This window comes from Zootoca vivipara, chromosome 1 (assembly GCF_963506605.1).
Source record: "Zootoca vivipara chromosome 1, rZooViv1.1, whole genome shotgun sequence".
Classification (NCBI taxonomy): Eukaryota; Metazoa; Chordata; class Lepidosauria; order Squamata; family Lacertidae; genus Zootoca; species Zootoca vivipara.
Genome location: NC_083276.1, coordinates 21864145 through 21883170, shown reverse-complemented (window position 1 = coordinate 21883170; position 19026 = coordinate 21864145). Strand labels below are relative to the sequence as shown.

Genomic DNA, 19026 nt, shown 5'->3' with positions numbered 1-19026 from the left:
CCCTTCTGCTGCAAGAAGATCAAGATCAAGTAATCCAGGTACGGATTTCATTTTCTTCTCTGCCACACTGCTGCTTCTGCCTCTTCAGGAAGTGCTTGTTAGGAGTGTCAGCTTGGGCCCGCGACCGTGGGTGCCCGGGGTCGTGGGTGCCATGCAGCGTGCTTGGCCCTAACACCAAAATTTGTGGGTGCCCAATCCCTTCATGCGGAATTTTGTGGGTGTTTGGGCACCCAGGACCCCAGGGAATTGGCACCTATGAGTCCCAGAATCAGGACCTTTGGTTAGCTGAATTCCCTCCTGCCTAAGAAGGAAGGGTAATAATAATAATAATAATAATAATAATAATAATAATAATAATAAATTATCTCCCGCCCATCTGGCCAGGTTCCCCCAGCCACTCTGGGTGGCTTCCAACAAAATATTAAAATACAGAATACAGAAATCCATCAAACATTAAAAGCTTCCCTAAACAGGGCTGCCTTGAGATGCCTTCTAAAGGAATTGTGTTCGGAAACATACTGGGAGCCAATGTAGGTCTTTCAGGACCAGTGTTATGTGGTCTCGGTGGCCGCTCCCAGCTGCCGCATTCTGGGTTGGTTGTAGTTTCCGGGTCACCTTCAAAGGTAGCCCCACATAGAGCCCCACATAGAGCGCATTGCAGTAGTCCAAGCGAGAGATAACTAGAGCATGCACCACTCTGGCGAGACAGTAAGCGGGCAGGTAGGGTCTCAGCCTGCATACCAGATGGAGCTGATAAACAGCTGCCCTGGACACAGAATTGACCTGCGCCTCCATGGACAGCTGTGAGTCCAAAATGACTCCCAGGCTGCGCACCTGGTCCTTCAGGGGCACAGTTACCCCATTCAGGACCAGGGAGTCCTCCACACCTGCCCGCCTCCTGTCCCCCACAAACAGTACTTCTGTCTTGTCAGGATTCAACCTCAATCTGTTAGCCGCCATCCATCCTCCAACCGCCTCCAGGAACTCACATAGGACCTTCCCCGCCTTCACTGGTGAAGAGCAATTAAAAAACAACAACACATTTTTACTGACCTTAAGAATGCCGTAGAGGAGGTGTCCAGATGCAATATATCTGGGCACTTCCTCTGCCTTCTAAGAGGCAATCAAAAATATATTGCCTAATTATTGTTCTAAGGGAGGGAGAAGGCACCTGTGGCATTTGTAGCTGACAAAGAAAAAGAGATGTTTTAGAAAAGACAACAACTGCTGAGCGCCGGAAGATACAACGCCTCATCTTAAAATGTTTCCTTTTTAAAACATCACAATAGCCATTGTTTTGAAGAAAATATCTGACACATATATATGGTAATAGGGAACAGAAGGGTCTATATTCTATTTTACATAATTTATGTGGGTGTTTTTTTTGTCAGTGTCGCTTGTGCTTTAGTGGTGAGAGATGTTGGTTTTGGCCTATGCGGGACACAGTTTCAATATGGGTGGGTCAGCCAGGGAAAATGGGGAGAGGGGGCTTTCAATCAGTTGTCCCATCCATTGCTAACTGCCCTTGTTCTGATTTAATTAAAATGCTTTCACCAAACCATTTGGTGCTTGATGGAATTTGATGAAATCGCATGACAAAAAATGAGAATCCATTCTAAACAAAAGCAGCAAATTGCCATCTGTTCAGAGTTATCAATTAAAACGGAGTCCTTTGGAACACTGTACCTGTTGAGATAACAAAGCAACGCCAGTGTTCTGTTCATAATCAACGAGAAAAGAAACCACCCGTCTGGAAAAGTGCCTTTCACCTTTCATTTTGTGAGGCAAGCAGCTGTGCCATTTTTGAAATGTTTCATTGCTATAGAAACAAGTGGATTCCTGTTTTTGTAAAAAACAAAAACAAAATGATGCAAAGTAATCGATTTAGGAATACATTGTTGTTCGAACTTAAAAGCTTTGCTAAAGAATCCATTGAGCTCTGGATATACAGGAGTGGCTTGTGGGGAGGGCCAATGGTGTGTACCTGGCCTCCTAGCAGGAAAGCCACTGCCACTGACCAGGAGGTTGATAGAATTTTCTGCCAGAAACTGTTGTGGGATTCCAGTCTGGATCAGAAGCCTGTTCTGGATTGGGGCTCTGAAACTGCTTTTTTGGACCCACAATATTGAACCAATGGCCTCTGGTGAATACAAGCCATGTGGGGACCCCAAACAGTGACTCCTCCAAAGACCTCAGTGAACAAGAACTTTGAACTTGGCCTAGTACCGTATGGCAGCCAGTTCCCTAAAAGCTCTGATGCCTAACACAAAAGCTTTCAGTAGTAAATTTGCTCCATTGTCCTTTTGATTTCTGAACAATAATTTGCCAAGGTGACCAGGAAGTCAAATTATGTACTGAACAGAATGCACCAAACCTCGACTATAAGTCGGCAAATTTTCATAAGGATTTATCGTCATTTGCCTTACCTGGCTCAATGACTTATCCTTGTTGAATGACAGACCAACATAGTCCGCTGCAAGAAAAGCAAAACATATTAGCTACAACTCAGTGCTTGCACTTCTAAAATATAGTTTACAAAAGGCATCAACCCAGTTTCATGTGAACATTTAAAAAGAACTCAGGGTGAAATTTTGAAATTATTTTTGTTACATGCCTTAAAATATATAAGCGTATATGAGTGGAGAGGCATGCTCTCTGGCTTGAGCTGGTTTATTGCAGGCAAGCATTGCGGGAGCGCTCTTTGCCTCCATTTACCCTATGGAGTTTTGCAGGGTGCTATTTTGTCCCCCATGCTATTCAACAGCTATATGAAGCCACTCGAAGCAGTCATTAGGACATTAGATGACACAGCTACAGTATATTTCTCCATAACATCAGATAACCCATGGCTTCAAGTTACAAACAAAAAGGAGACTCCAATGAAACATCTGACAGTAAGAGCTGTTTGACCGTGGGACAGACTCTCTTGGGAGGTTGTGGGTTCTCCTTTCTTAGATGTTGTTAAGCAGAGTTTGGATGGTCAACTATCAATGATGCTTTACTGTAGTTGAGATTCCTGCATTGCAGGGGATGAGACAAGATGACTCCTGGGATCCTTTCCAACTCTACAATTCTATGATTCTGTGACTGAATCTAGAGTGGCCGTGCAAGACCTGGGACTAGTGCCTGAATGCTGTGATGGACTGGATGAGGGCAAATAAAGCGAGTCTGAATTTTGAGAAAATGGAGGCCTCAGAGGTTTTGTAGATAGGTTGGCTCCCATGTCCAGGATATATATATTTAAAAACACAATGTTAAAACAACTTACAATTGCAATAATAAGGTGGGTCCTTGAAATTTACACCTCAAAGGCCAGCGTAAAGACAGGCCAATGCCTGTTCTGTATGTGGCTGCACTACCTCTGAAGGAGGGGTACATAGCTTAGTGGTACTCCTGAATACGTTTGTGTCATTACAGGCCTAATTGACTTCTGTGGCTAGAAGTGCCTTTTACCAGCTTCATCTGGTAAGGTAGGAGCACCCTTACAGGGATAGTTTGACCACTGCAGTCCATGCATTGGTACTGTAACTTTAAGACCGGACTACCCAGTGTTTCAGAAGCCTGACTGGCTTCAGTTGTAAGTCAAGTATTTAGTATCACTGGTCCCAGTTTCTGGAATTCTCTTGAGCAGAGGTTCAGCAGGCATCCTCACTGCTAATATTCAGACATCTCTTGAAGAATTTTTAAAGGCCAATTTTGGTCTATTCAGTTTAAACTTATTTGTGATCATTTTGAATTTTTTAATGGTATTTTATGATTGACTGTACTTGCACATTTGGTTGCATGCAGCCTTGATATGAGGGGGCCACCTATAGATATTTCAACAAAATAAATATATAATGATTGCCACCACATTAAAAGGCCATGTGAACATATACCAAGATTTTTATTTTTATTTTATTTTTATGTGGGGGGAGACAGACTGTAGTGACATGCTTTAACATTGCAGATTCTCCGTTTCTTGCTTTAAACCTGTGCTGCATCTAGATACATCAAGAAAACATTTCAGTTAAGTGTGTTATAAATTTAAACAGAGGAATCCGAAAAATGGGACTCACCATCGCCATCTGGTGTCACAGTGTTATATTGCATATAGGTAAAGGGACTCCTGACCGTTAGGTCTCGTCGTGGACAACTCTGGGGTTGTGGCGCTCATCTCAGCTTCCGGGTACAGCTTCCGGGTCATGTGGCCAGCATGACTAAGCCGCTTCTGGTGAACCAGAGCAGCACACGGAAACGCCGTTTACCTTCCCGCCGGAGCGGTACCTATTTATCTACTTGCACTTTGACATGCTTTCGAACTGCTAGGTGGGCAGGAGCAGGGACCGAGCAACGGGAGCTCACCCCGTTGCGGGGATTCAAACCGCTGACCTTCTGATCGGAAGGCGCTAGGCTCTGTGGTTTAGACCACAGCACCACCCGCATATATACCGTGTTTCTCATATTTTAAGACATGTCTTATATTTTTTTACTCAAGAAAATAAGCCTATGGCTTATTTTCGGGGGTGTCTTATTTTTTGCCGAGCCACGACTGAGTGGGAACCAGCAAAGGCAGCAGCCCGCCGCCGGCTTGGAGCTCGGCAACGTGCGCGCTGCTGCCTTTGCCGGCTCCCGCTCTGTTGGAGCTCGGCAAAGCGCCGCTGCTTCCTTTGCCGGCTCGAGCTCCAAGCCGGCGGTGGGCTGCTGCTTCGCGGCTTCTCCTCCTCCTCCTTCTCCTCACTGCCGCCTTTTTCGGGCTCCGGCTCCTTCTCCCCCACAGGCTCCTCCGCGGAAGGCCCGTCCGGCAGCTCGGCCTCTGAGTCGCCGCTGCTGCTGCCGCCTCTTTCTCCTTCTCCTCCTCCGCCGCCGGGTTCTCCTCCTCCGGGCCCCTCGTCCTGGGCGGGAAGAGCGGCGGCGGGGGTCTCGGCGGCCGCCGGGCTCTCCTGGGTCTCCTGCATGGGGGGCTGCGCGGCCTTCCCGCTCGCCTCACACGCGCGGCGCACGAACAGGCAAGGCGGCGCGCTGGGCCGAAAAGGGGGAGGGAGGGGGGAGGGAGAGCGCAGGGGAGGCTCCCTCTCACCGGGCCATGTGCGCAAGAGCGGACCCGGCGGCGAGTCTCGCGAGAGGGGGCAGGGACCAACTCGGCACAGGAGGGGGGGGAGGAACGGATTCCAAAAGCGGTGTCTTACTGGGTTGTATATGTTAATCTCCTATGTTAATGGGCTAGGACAGGGTTTGCTATAGGTTAACGGCCAGTTAGGCTTTCCCCTAGGAATTAGGCGTTTCGGTCTTGAGGTAAAGCTCGCTTCACATCCCACCCCCTCATTAGAACAATCCTGGTGGTTAAGTCCAACATGGCGGCTCGAGGCCCCCGCATTAAGCCCGCCCTTAGGTGGGGTCGGATGGACCATCCCAGAAGGAGGGTGGAAGTGAAAGTAGTGTCGTGAGTAGTGGCATCGTCATTGCGTCCTTTCGCTTGTGGCAGTATTGTCGAAATTGAGCGGGAAAGCAGCAGCCCGCCGCCGGCTTGGAGCTCGGCAAAGCGCGCACTGCTGCCTTTGCCGGCTTCCGCTCCGTTGGAGCTCGGCAAAGTGCGCGCTGCTGCCTTTGCCAGCTCCCGCTCAGTCGGGGCTCGGCAAAGCGCGCGCTGCTGCCCTTGCCGGGTCCTGCTCAGTCGGGACTTGGCGCGGCGTGCCCTGCCATACCGTACCAGCATGTCTTATTTTTGGGGTATGCCTTATATTTCGCCAGGTCTTGAAAATCCTGCCATGCCTTATTTTTTAGGGATACCTTAAAATATGAGAAACACGGTAACACATTTAAATCATTTTTTCTTTACCAATCTGGCTGAGTCCCTGGTTTCCTTACTTTCGAATAATTCTTTGTTAGCTAGACACTGGAGGTTGTACCATATTTTAGCTTTAAGATAATCATCCTGTAGGGGGGAAAAGATAAGGAAATACTTAGCATGCCAAGTGAATTTACATGGTGTAGCTGTTAAGATTCTGAAAGGGTCTGCTGAGTCACAAGTTGTCCTTTCTAACTATCACACATTGCCTAAAAACCTCTGTGCAACTGAGGAAAAAGGTGGACAAGACTGTCAAATGTCAGAGAAAAGCACTTGCTTTCTAGTTTCTAGTGGCAATGCCAGTGATATTAGTAGTGGTGCTGGTGGCTGCTTATTCAGGGAGACGATCACCATGGCATTATCAATGAGGAGCAAATAAAAGAAATGCTGCCAGGGTTTGTGGGAGGAAAGAAAGATAAGATCTGGGTCTGGGAGAAGATAACAAAGGAAGGAAGCAACGGTGAGCAAAAGAAAACAATACTGTACGCAGGCAACACTGAATAGGTACGGTAGTAACCTACTGTTTCAAGGAAGGAAGGAAGGCTAATCCATGACTACCAGCATTCAACAACTCTTCTTGTTAACATTTCAAAACATTTTTTATAGATCACAAGAAAAGCAAAAGTACAGGCATCAAAGATTACATGGCAGAATATCAGCAGGGTTATAAACAGTGTTACACCAGTGTAAACCACAGCGGAACAATTCAAGAGAATTGATGGCCTAAAGTAGACAGAATTACAGAAGCAGAGCAGGATGTAGTTGAGATACTAACTTCTCCAAGATCTCATTCCAGCTCCCACAGATAGTCATGAAAAAAGAAAGGGTTTAAGTTAAAATGCTCCCACCCAATTAAACAAAATGCCTCCCAAAAACTACTACTGCACTGCCTCTTTCTATTCTTCCCAATGCAGCACAGAATTCTGATAGAAGAAGAAGAAGAAGAAGAAGAAGAAGAAGAAGAAGAAGAAGAAGAGGAGGAGGAGGAGGAGAGTTTGGATTTTATATCCTGCTTTATCACTACCCAAAGGAGTCTCAAAGCGGCTAACATTCTCCTTTCCCTTCCTCCCCCACAACAAACACCCTGTGAGGTGGGTTGGGCTGAGAGACTTCAGAGAAGTGTGACTAGCCCAAGGTCACCCAGCAGCTGCATGTGGAGGAGCGGAGACGCGATCCCGGTTCCCCAGATTACGAATCTACCGCTCTTAACCACTACACCACATGGGCTCTCTTTAACACATTGATGGCTGTTTTTATAACCTTGCCAGGAAATTCACAGATCAAAGGATAGCTATATAGCCTCAATGGGACCCAATTTCTCTGAAATTATAGCACACAAGTGGAAACTAGCAACTGGAACTACACAACGCTTTCTTGCTTTCAAAACTCACTGCTTTATCACAGTAATTTATATACTGCTTAACTGCACTAACCTCTAAGCAATTTATAAAAGTTTTTGTGAGTTATAGTTGTATTCTCTGTATTAATGGGAATGGGCCAAGAGGGATCCCTTCCCCCAACCCTCATTCCGCTTGTTACTCCAGCAATCTCCAGGATGGGTCTGTGATTGGGAAAAGAGTAAAAGGAGTTCATCTGCACCTACCCCTCAGCATTTCAAAGTTCACAATTCCTCTGTGAACTGCTACTGTGATAAACCATTATTATTATTATTAGTAGTAGTAGTAGTATACCGCCCTATAGCCGCAGATCTCAGGGCAGTTCACAACATAATTTTTTTATTAAAAAACACAGAGTACATAATAAAAACAAAAACAAAGACAGCCCAATAATTCCCTCGTCTACAAACCATGCAGTTGGTCAGCATGGGGTGATGATGGTGGAGAGAAGTTCAGTGTCTTTGAAAAAATAAAAAGCAAGGCGTTGGCTATCAAGCAATTGATTCCTGATGCTGTGGGTAGCTAGGAGTGAAAAATAACATTCTGATGTATCTGAAGAAGTGTGCATGCACACGAAAGCTCATACCTATGACAAACTTGGTCTCCAATGTGCTACGGGAATGATTTTTTTTTATTTTTTGTTTCAATTCTGATGCATGTATAGCTGTGTGGCTAAGAGAGCTGGAGTGTAAGGTACAACCTCCCATTTTGTGCCTTTGGCATGACAGTTGTGAGAGCTGCCTTAATTCCATATTTCTGCATGGCAGGCCTTAAGTCCTCCCTCTGTTTTCTACCCAAGCATGTTTCCCAGTGAAGGAATAACTTGTCCCAGTGTGGTCCTTCCTTCACGCTGTCAAAAAGTTCCTTCCTGATGCGCTGTTTGCTCAGACCCTGACATTTTTGGATCCTCTGTCTAACATCCTCTCCAAGGGGAGCCATAAAGCCATCCAAGGTGAGCTAGCCAACCTTTCTTCCCTGTGAGTTTTCCTGTCAATTGTGTTGTTGCTAGAAGGCTATGTTTGTTGGGCTCTATGTGTGTGCCTGCAAGCTTCTGTCTTCTATGTGTCGTCGAGGTGGGTGAGGGCATGGAAGCAACACGGCTGACTTGCAGGTGTCAGTTGCACAGTATACGGAGATTGCATTGTGTCAGTGCTGGGGGTGTGTGTGTCACAATATATTGCTTTGTTTTCTCGCGTTTAGAGTGCTGCCATTTTCATTTGAACTGGCAGCTGGAAATGCACAGGATTCTGTCAACACACATGATGTTAATACTAAGCCAATGTTAGCATTCGGCCAGTGTACCAGGGCCACTGGATTTCACTGTTAGGATCCTTATACTATGTGATTTATGATCCTTGGGACACTTATTTCTAAATGGCTAACAAAATGAATGCCAGAAAGAGATTCAGAAAACATTATTTGTGAGACTTTTTTAAAAAACACCAAGGAGAGCAAGAAATACAACATTTAGTAATTTCTCACCATTTCAAAGCCACATAAAGTTGGTTTCCCAAACTGAAATAAAACACAATAAGACCAAATTGTATGAATCATCACTTTCTCTCCCACACTTTTCACAAGCAATTTCACAAGTGTATTACTTTACATATTCATTTAATACTTATACTCAATATTATTATCATGATCATTGGTTGTTTTGAGTGACATAAGAGGTCTGCCTGGGGCAACCTAGCCAGAGCATGTACGTTTCCTGTGAGATAACAGGAAATAACCAATAGCTACAAACCAACAGCTAAAACACATAAGGAAATCAAGTACCATACCCATCACTAAAAAGAGTTCAACAATGGTGCCAACTCTCTGGGGGATGCTTCCAAAGACAAGAGGCTACAACAGAAAAGGCCTTGTCATAACCCCCTTCACTTCTAAAGATAGCACTCCTGAAGCAGGGCCTCAGATGTTGATCTTAATATAAGAGGTATCTATTAATTGCAGCAAAGCTACTGTTGGTGCAAAGAAAAAATAGGTATACAAAGGAGAAGTCCTGGATACCCAGATCCAAGTTTGGGGCAAGTACTATTTATTGAGAGACCCCAGCAGATATTTTAAATCACAAAATATACAGCAAAAGTGAAGCATGGGAATATAATAATAATTTCTATTATTTATATCCCATCAATCTGGCTAGGTTGCTCCAAGCTGTTAGACCTTTAAAATTTGCCCTTTCAAGTTCCTTCCAAAGTTTCCCACTTCCCCCAGCATAGAAAAAGATCACATGTTTGGTAAGGTCAAAATGGTTCACATACGAATTCTCTTCAAAGGTCTGGTTCATATTCTTTTCCACAAATCAATCAGAAACATTGCACAGGCAGTAAGACTTGGTTTAGTTCCAAAGTGGTGAAAGTTTCTAAATTATTGATATAGGAACACAAGAATGGCTTGTGAAAGCCATGCAGCTAAGCTGGAGCAACCACTTAGCCTCTTCATACATTTAGTTCATCAGGTGAACTGGGGAGAGAACAATTAGTACACAGATTAACAATGCAATCGTAGATGTGCCTACCCAGACGTAGTTCTCACCATGTTCAATGGGACTTACTTGTAGGGAAATGTAGGGTTATAGTCTTAGGTTGAATGAGATTGTCTTTTGAGCAGACATGTATAGCATTGAACTGTTAATAGATTTCAGGAGGAGATCTTCCAAACTTAGTATTTTCGCAGCATGCTTAGCAGTGGTTTTTAAAACATTAGATGATTGGGGGAAGGGGACACAGGGATATTTAGAAGTACACATACGTACCTGCAACAGCTGTCCAGTTGTAATGCGTAGATCATCACTGATAAATAATCCTAGTGAGGTGAGGAGTACAAGACGAGTATTTGTTAAGGTGAGATCCACAAGCGCAAGTCCATGACAATCTTCAGGAGAGAAAAGGCACTGTGAGTAACCTGAGTCACATCTCTCAGACTTCCATCATTACTTGTTATAAACATGGCAAATTACAGCCATATTGAGAGACCCAGATCTGTTGGGCAATCTATGCACATGATATGCATTTGAAGGAGGTCTAGATCTCTGTGGTTTTGGAGAGGGTGGAGTGATGAAATCTGCTCTTTTGAACCCTGCTCCTTTGCTGAATAATTTTTTAAAAAAAGCTATAGCAAAGGCAAGTTCAGGGGGCAGCAAGAACAGAGGCTGACTCTTCTGACCTCTCTCGCTACAAGAGATTGGCCACTTCCAATATTTCTCTGTTGAAAATTGGGGTGTCCTATTTCATAATAATAATTTTATTATTTATACCCTCCCCATCTGACTTATTTGCCGTGGGCACTCTGGGTGTCTTCCAACATGTATTAAAAATAATAAAACATTAAACATTTAAAAAACCACCTTCCCTATACAGGGCTGCCTTCAGACGCCTTGGGGGTTAGATAACTCCATACCCTCCAGTATTTCTCCGATGAAAATAGAGATATCCTAAGAAAAAGCATTCTGGGATCAAATCAGAAACTGGGACAGCTTCTGTAAATCTGGGACTGTCTCTGAAAAATAGGGACACTTGGAGGGTCTGCACTCCAGAGTAAACAAATGGCGACCCTGGAAACGACAGCTGAAAGCACCAGTAGCCCAACATGCCAGATTCAAGGAGGAAGCAAAAGAACTGCTGGCGTGAGTCAAAAGCCCTAAACAGGCTGTAGAATCTGACCTGCGGATCCCACCCCAAGGAGAGAAGACCCTAAATGCTGAGGGATGAGGGTTCCCATCTCCAAGAAGCTGACATTTGGGACCTATGGAGGCAGAGATTCTTTCTTATCACTGTCCAAAGAAAAGGGATGAGGGAGGGCTCTTGAGATTCTAGGGTTTTGAACTGGACATCACACCACAACCTTCACTTTGAGACCTACAATTACTATATTGGTCTGAATATAGGCCACACTTCCCCAAAAATATCTGGCTCACATAAAACCTGAGTGCAGTCTATAGTGACACTCTTATAAGTAGAGAAGCTATGTTTCGAGAGATCACATTTTAGGGGTGTAGTCTATATTCGAACCAACGCTATACATTCTATGAAAGTGCAATGTGTCGTAAGGCCTTGGGGTAAGACAGGCTACAAATAAAAAGGAAATACATATGGGTTAATTAAATGATTGAAAATAAGAATTACCGTTTTCCAAGATGGCACAAATGGTAGCGGAAAAGTTAAACCACAATGTATCCCCATCCATAAATCCAGTGTCAGTCATTCCTACAATTAGTCCTACAAATACAAAAGAAAACAATGCATTACAGTGGTAACTCGGTTTATGAACACAATTGGTTCCGGAAGTTTGTTCATAAACTGAAGCGTTCATAAACTGAAGTGAACTTTCCCATTGAAAGTAATGGAAAGTGGATTAATCTGTTCCAGGCGGTCCGTGGAGTACTTAAACTGAAGCGTTCAAAAACTGAAGCGAATTTCCCATTGAAAGTAATGGAAAGTGGATTAATCCGTTCCAGACGGGTCCACGGAGTACTCAACCTGAAGCGTACTTAACCCGAAGCATGGGTGTAATTGGTTCCGGAAGTCTGTTCATAAACTGAAGCGTTCCTAAACTGAAGCGAACTTTCCCATTGAAAGTAATGGAAATTGAATTAATCCGTTCCAGATGGGTCCACGGCGTTCATAAACCGAAAATTTGTAAACCGAGGTGTTCATAAATCGAGGTTCCACTGTACATGAAAAGTGAATCGCAGTATAAAACCAGGCTACCAACATTTATTACACTGTTATAAAGCTTCATATTAACCAGAAATTTCAGCAGTGTAGCTGGTTTGGTTCACTTTCGATGTAGAGATGACTGGAGTTTTCCCTGTGATATTTGAGTTTATTTACAAATATATGTTGAGCCTAGGTAGAAGCACAACTTATCACCCCAACAGCAGTAAAATCCAGAAATAAGCACCCCTGTATCCACAGATGCAGTTACAGACCTTAAAAACTCAGCTCAAACCTATTTGCATACACCGAAAGAAAGCATGTCTGTCTGCTTTACTAGTACCACATATCTAGGTTAATAAGCATAAGCAGGTGGTTCAGGATGGGGTGGGGTGGGGGATAGTTGCAAACATATCCCTGGTGTATTCCTATGGCTATTTTAGAGTAAGCTGCAGTGTAGTGGTTGTGTCCTGTCCTCTCCTTCCCACCTGAGGTTGTGGGAGCAGGGGGGGGGGGCAGAGACAGCAAGCAAAGAATTCAAATTAATTGATTTGTTTGGGGGGGGGTGCAACTGCAAAAAGTGCATACCTACCAATTATTCCTCTATTCTGTTTTTCTTTTAAATATATTTATTAAATTTTATAACAGAAAAACAAAAAGAAGCAAAAACAAGCCATATGGAAAACAAACCATATGGGTTAAAAAAAATAATAATACACAAAAATACAAATCTACAAAAACAATAACATACAAAGGTAGAAACAAAAATAAAAATACAACAATAAAGAAAAACAATCCTGTTTACATGTCTAAATCCCTGACATTGTTGACTTCCTCATGTCCCTCCTAACTGAGTTTCATTATATATCCTCTTCAGTGATTTCTAAATCCTGGTTCAAATCTTATTTTTATATTACATAACCTATTATTTCTTTTATTTCAAATTTCTAGTCCATTTACTTTTTAATTAACACTTATATCTAAATCTTAATATATTAAAAATAAGGGGGGGGGAATCAACAAATCATTTTCTACAACATCTATGTATTTCCAAATCTTAAACATTTCCAATATTGCAATTATTTTAAAAATAAACTTTAAATTTCTTCCAATCTTCTTCCACCGACTCTTCCCTCTGGTCACGGAGTCTCCCGGTCAATTCTGCCAGTTCCACAAATTCGATCATCTTCGACTGCCACTCGTCCACTGGAATTCTTCCAATTCCTAGCCAATAAAACTCTTGCTGCTGTTGTGGCATACAGAAAAAACGTAACATCTTTCTTAGGTATTTCCTCTCTAACTATCCCAAGTAAAAAAAGCTTCTGGTTTCTTACCAAAGGTGTTTTTCAACACTTTTTTCATTTCATTCTAAATCTTTTCCCAGAAGATCTTTACTTGGGGGCACGTCCACCACATATGGAAAAAGATTCATTCTTGCTTCTTACATTTCCAGCATTTATTATCATTCTTATGGTAAATCTTAGCTAGTTTTACCAGTGTAAGATACCATCTATACATCATTTTCATCATATTTTCTCTTAAAGTATTACACGCTGTAAACTTCATATTCTTCTTCCATAACCTTTCCCAATCCTCTATCATAATATTGTGACCCACATCATTTGCCCATTTGATCATTACAGATTTCGTTTGTTCATCTTTCGTATGCCATTCCAACAATAAATTATACATCTTTGATTCTTAGTTTTAGACTCTAACAACTCCGTTTCCAATTTTGTCTTTTTTGTTTGAAAACCTACTTTTTTATCCAATTTATACATCTCATTTATTTGATGATATTATAACCAATCATTTACATTGCTTTTTAACGATTCATAAGTTTTTAACTTAAAATTTTATCCTTCTTCCGCCAATATATCTTTATACTTTAACCACTTGGTTTCCATATTCAATTTTTTGTGTGCCTTGGCCTCTAAAGATGAGATCCACCTGGGTGTTTTCCTTTTTAATAAATCCTTATATCTAATCCATACATTATACAATGACTTTCTGATAATATGACATTTGAAACCTTTATGGACCTCAATTTTGTCATACCACAAATATGCATGCCACCCAAATGCATTATCATGACCATCCAAATCCAATACATCTGCATTCTCAAGTAAGAACCATTCTTTCATTCAGCAAAGTGCTGCGGCTTCAAAATATAACTTTAGATCCAGCAGAGAAAAACCTCCTCTATCTTTAGCATCCGCTAACAATTTATATCTTGTTTTTTTCCCCTGCCATACAAATTTTGATAACACCCTTTGCCATTCATTAAAACATCCTAAATTATCAACAATAGGCAATACCTGAAATAGAAACAACATCTTTGGCAATACATTCATTTTTATCACAGCTATTCAGCCCAATAAGGATAATTTCAAATTTGACCACGTTTCCAAATCTCTCTTAATTTCATTCCGCAATTTTTCATAATTGTTTTTAAATAGATTTATATTTTTCTCAGTCATATTCACTCCCAGATATTTCACCTTTTTAACAAATGTCAAACCTGTGGTACTCTGTATACCAGGTGTCCCCAAACTAAGGCCCGGGGCCCGGATGCGACCCAATTGCTTCTAAATCCGGCCCACGGATGGTCCGGGAATCAGCATGTTTTTACATGAGTAGAATGTGTCCTTTTATTTAAAATGCATCTCTGGGTTATTTGTGGGGCATGGGAATTCGTTCATTTTTTTCTTCTTCAAAATATAGTCCGCCCCCCCAGGGTCTGAAGGACAGTGGACCTGCCCCCTGCTGGAAAAGTTTACTGACCCCTGCTGTATACTATTTATTTCTTCTGGTGTTAATTTTTTGCCAAAACTTTGGTTTTCACTTTGTTTAGCTTAAACCCTGCAAGCTGTCCAAACTCCTGAATTAATTCCAGTGCTTTCACTGCACTGGTCTCCGGGTCTTGTAATGTCAATACTAGGTCATCTGCGAAGGCTTTTAATTTATACTGTTTTGATCCCACTCCTATCCCTTTCAGCTCCTCATCGTTCCTAATCATGTTCAGCAAGTCTTCCAGGACTGTTATAAAAAGTAGAGGGGGAAGTGGGCACCCTTGCCTGGTTCCTTTCTATTCTAATTTCCTCTGATACCACATTGTTCACGATAATTTTTGCTTTTTGCTCAGAATAAATTGCCTTTATACCACTGATAAACCCCTCCCCCACCTACATCTTTTCCAAATTTGTTATCATAAAACCCCAAGAAACATTATCAAAAGCCTTCTCAGCATCAATAAAAATTAAAATGCTTTGGTATTTGTTTTTATTTCCAGGCATTCCAACACATCAACCACATTTCTTATGTTGTCTTTCATGTGTCTTGCGGGTAAAAAACCCCGCCTGACCTTGGTGTATTTGATCGTTTAACACCCTTTTCAATCTTGAGGCCAGAATACTTGCAAAGATTTTGTAATCCACATTTAAGAGAGAGATTGGGCGGGAATTCTTCATCTGAGTTCTATCTGCCTCTGGTTTTGGAATCTGAGTTACAAAAGCTTCTCTCCAGGTCTCGGGTGCTTTGTCCCCTCCAAGAATCTTGTTACAGACATCAACTAAAGGTTCAATCAGCCAGTCTTTCATAGTTTTGTAATATTTTGATGTCAATCCATCTGGTCCTGGTGCCTTGCCAATTTTTAATTGGTTTATAGCGTATTTACACCTCCTGAGTTGAAATTCTACAATTGATTGATGATCTCTTATCGCACAGAATCTTTTGCAGTCCATTTTTGCCCAAGAAATGTTCTATTTTTTATGTCTGTTCTTTTTCTTTTTTATAGAGTTGCTTATAATACTTTTGAAAACATTTTCTTATCTCTATTGGGTTCTCAATGATTTTCTCTTCCATCTTGATGTTGGTTATCGTATTTAATTTCTGTCACTTTTTCAATTGCCAAGCTAATAATTTTCCACATTTATTTGCAGATTCAAATGTCCTTTGATGCATCATTTTAATTTTCCATTCTATTTCATGATTTATTAATTGTGAAGTTGCAATAATTTAATTTCTTTTTGAATCTGATGATTCTTTGGGTTTCTTCTCAAACTTTTCTCTTTTTCTTTCAATTGTAACAGAACCTTCTCTCTTTTTTCATTTTGTTGTTTCTTCTTGATCACATTCTGTTGTATCAGGAATACTCTCATCACGGCCTTACTTGCATCCCAAACCACCCTGTCTCAGTACTCAAATTCAATTCAAAATAGTCCTTTAGGGTTTTTTGGGCCTTTTTAACTACTTCCTCATTTCTCATCAAGGCATCATTCATCCTCCATCTAAAGGAACTCTGTAGAAATAATTTCAACTCTATGTACACAGCAGTGTGATCCGAACATGTTCTTGGGCAAATTTGGGCCTTGGTTATTCTCGGGGCCAATTCTCTTGATATCCATATATAATCCAAGCGTGACCATGATTGTTGCGAATCTGTAAAGAAAGTTGCATCTTTTTCCAATGGATTTTTTCAATCTCCAAGCATCTATCATGTCACAATTGTCCGTCATCTCAAAGAATGTCTTTGGTAATCTGCCATCATTTGAAAATTTTTGTCTCTGAGATCTGTCCATCAAGGTAGAAACTACCCCGTTCAAATCACCCATCAAAATTGTTTTATACTCCATATAGTCCAATAACACATCGTGGATCTTTTTAAAGAATTCCGCCTTCGCATAATTGGGCACGTAGATTTTTTAAAAAAAGATATATTTCGCCTTGCGCTGTCACTTCCACTGCCACATATCTTCCCTCTTCATCCTTGAACAACAATTTTGATTCTAAATTATCTTTCACATAAATTACTACTCCCCTTTTTTTAACTTTGTCAGATGATATATATGCCTGGCCCAACTTCTTGTTTTGCAGAATTTTTCTATGTACTCTCGTAACATGAGTCTCTTGCAAACAAATCACATCTAAGTTATGCTTTAAGAGTACATGATGAATCTGGTTCCTTTTACGGCGAAAATTCAAACCATTAATATTCCAAGTCAGAATTTTAAGAGCCATGTTTCCTTATGGTGTTGCACTTGCTCCTGCTACTGCTCCCAAGGGACCTAAGTCCAAATCTGATACTAAAGCTGCTGCTGCTCCAAGTGATTCTCCCAATCCAGATCTGGGATCCAGCTCAAAGTCCTTTGCGTGTTTCTCCAAGAACCTCCTCTTTTCTTCGGGTGTTTTAATCTTTACGTTCCTTTCCTTATATCTGAAGAAGAGTCCTTGTGGATATTCCCAGCGAAAAAAGATCCCGTTTTTCCTCAGTGTGTTTGCCAAGTCCATATATCTATTCCTAAATGCAAGGAACAGCTTCGGGATCTCTTTGTAAAGTATCGCTTGTTGTTGCTGAATCTTCAAATTGTCATTATAATGAAGTCCTAAAATCTGATCTCTTTGCTCTCTAGTTTGGAATTCCACGATACAATCTCCAACTGATCTTGCTCCTTTCTTGCCTCTAGGTCCAAATCTGTAAGCTTTCGCAATCGTCCTCTCCAATTGTTCTTTGTCCAGGTTCCACTTTTGGGTAAATTCTTCAATTATTACTTCTTTCAAATTACCTTTCTCTATCTCTAGGAAATTTCTCAGGCGCAGGAAGGACTCACGTTCTTTCATCTGTAGAAAAGCAATCGCTATTTGGGTCGCTTCCTCCTGTTTTTCCAATTGGGACCTGTGTGCTTCTTAATCTGTCCACTCCTTGGATCTGGACCTTGTTCTCTTATACCTCTTTACTCACAGTGCCAATATTTTGTTGAATATTCTAAATTCCTTCTGCATTTGATTTTACACTTGCATACAATTTCTCCAGGTAATTTAAAACCGCCTGTATTTCTGAAGAATTTGCTTTTAATTCAGCAGTATTTGACGTTACTGCAGTTTTAATATCTGCTAATGCAGCTAGCAGCTGTTCATGTTGGGAAGCTGTCACTTGTTGATCTTGTCCTGATCCTCTTCTGGGTTGTAGCCTTAATTTCTCGGTCATAGTCAAAACACTGGATAGGCAGCTGCACTTCAAGGTCAAACAGGGAGCAGTAAACAGCAAGTGTTCCTTCTAATGACCAGCAGGTGGCATGTGCCCAATAATATGTCTCAATTACAGTCAATTATATTCACAGTAGAACAGCAGTAATAAATGCTCCACTTCTCTAAATATCAAATACAGGGAAGATAATTCCAAAGTTAGCTTTAAAAAGTCTTTTCCAGCAGCTCAGATTGCTGCAGGGAACTTCAAAAAGAATCAAAAGGAAACGAGAGTCCAACAGTTCACTGGTTCAGCAGTCTCCATTGTGACGTCAGAGGCTGACTGGCTGAACCCCCCAGGGGTCCATTCTCAGAGGAAATTACGGTGTATTTTCAAGCTAGTTATATCCAGATTTCCGGGATATGTAGGTAAGTGTCCCTTCTCCCTTTGCCCTGACTTTAGGAGAATTTATAAGTCCAGATTTAAAAGCTTTGATTTTTTTTTTAAGACTCTTTTCTGGCTGTACTGTAGCCGCTTGTCTTACTTTCACTTTTACCGCAGCAGAAAAGACCGACTTCCATGAATTTTTAAGCCCTTTCTGCGGTCCAAATTAAAATCCAATTTAAATTTCTCTACTCACGGGGTCCAGATGCTCTTATTTCTTGAATTTGGGAAGAATCCACCGCTCAGCTGACAGTCGACTCGGAGCTTTGCTCAGCATAGGTAGCAAGACACTTCAAGAGCCCATGGCTCCACTTCACCCACTCTCGGGAGTTCTTGAAAAAAAGAGCTATCCGGGGGGGGGCAAAGGATCAGCTTCGGGGCTCGGCTGAATCTCCACACCCCCAGAAAGCCCAATCTGGGGTTCTTCTGGGGGTCTGCGTTGCTCTCGCGGCACCCCCTCTCCTTTACTGGGCTGGGAGTCTCGGAGCTCGAGATTCCCCGCCAATCTGCAATGGCGGTAGACCGGAAGTCAATTATTCCCTCTATTCTGAATGCATAGCCAAAACAACAACAACAACACCAAAGACTTTTTAATTGCTGAGAGGGAATTGCCCATGAAAGCTGCACAAGGCCCTCTGAGAGCAACAGAATGTCCTCAGTCCTGTTGCCTCAAGGGGAACTTGCTCCTCTACTCTTTTCAAAGCACATGGCAGCAAGAAGGCCTTTCCCTGC

General features: G+C 42.0%; 1 protein-coding gene across 1 annotated transcript in view; it reads right to left on the bottom strand.

The window, feature by feature from the left end:
* The window catches only part of LOC118075231 (cation channel sperm-associated auxiliary subunit beta), a 49414-nt gene that overhangs the window by 25399 nt on the left and 4989 nt on the right, over nucleotides 1-19026 (bottom strand). Inside the window, exons 5-9 of the mRNA XM_060282938.1 lie at nucleotides 11355-11447; nucleotides 9986-10104; nucleotides 5848-6022; nucleotides 2427-2473; nucleotides 1687-1839 (exon numbers count right to left, since the gene is read on the bottom strand). Coding sequence (XP_060138921.1) covers nucleotides 1687-1839; nucleotides 2427-2473; nucleotides 5848-6022; nucleotides 9986-10104; nucleotides 11355-11447 — 587 coding nt within the window. The remainder of the gene's footprint in view (nucleotides 1-1686; nucleotides 1840-2426; nucleotides 2474-5847; nucleotides 6023-9985; nucleotides 10105-11354; nucleotides 11448-19026) is intronic.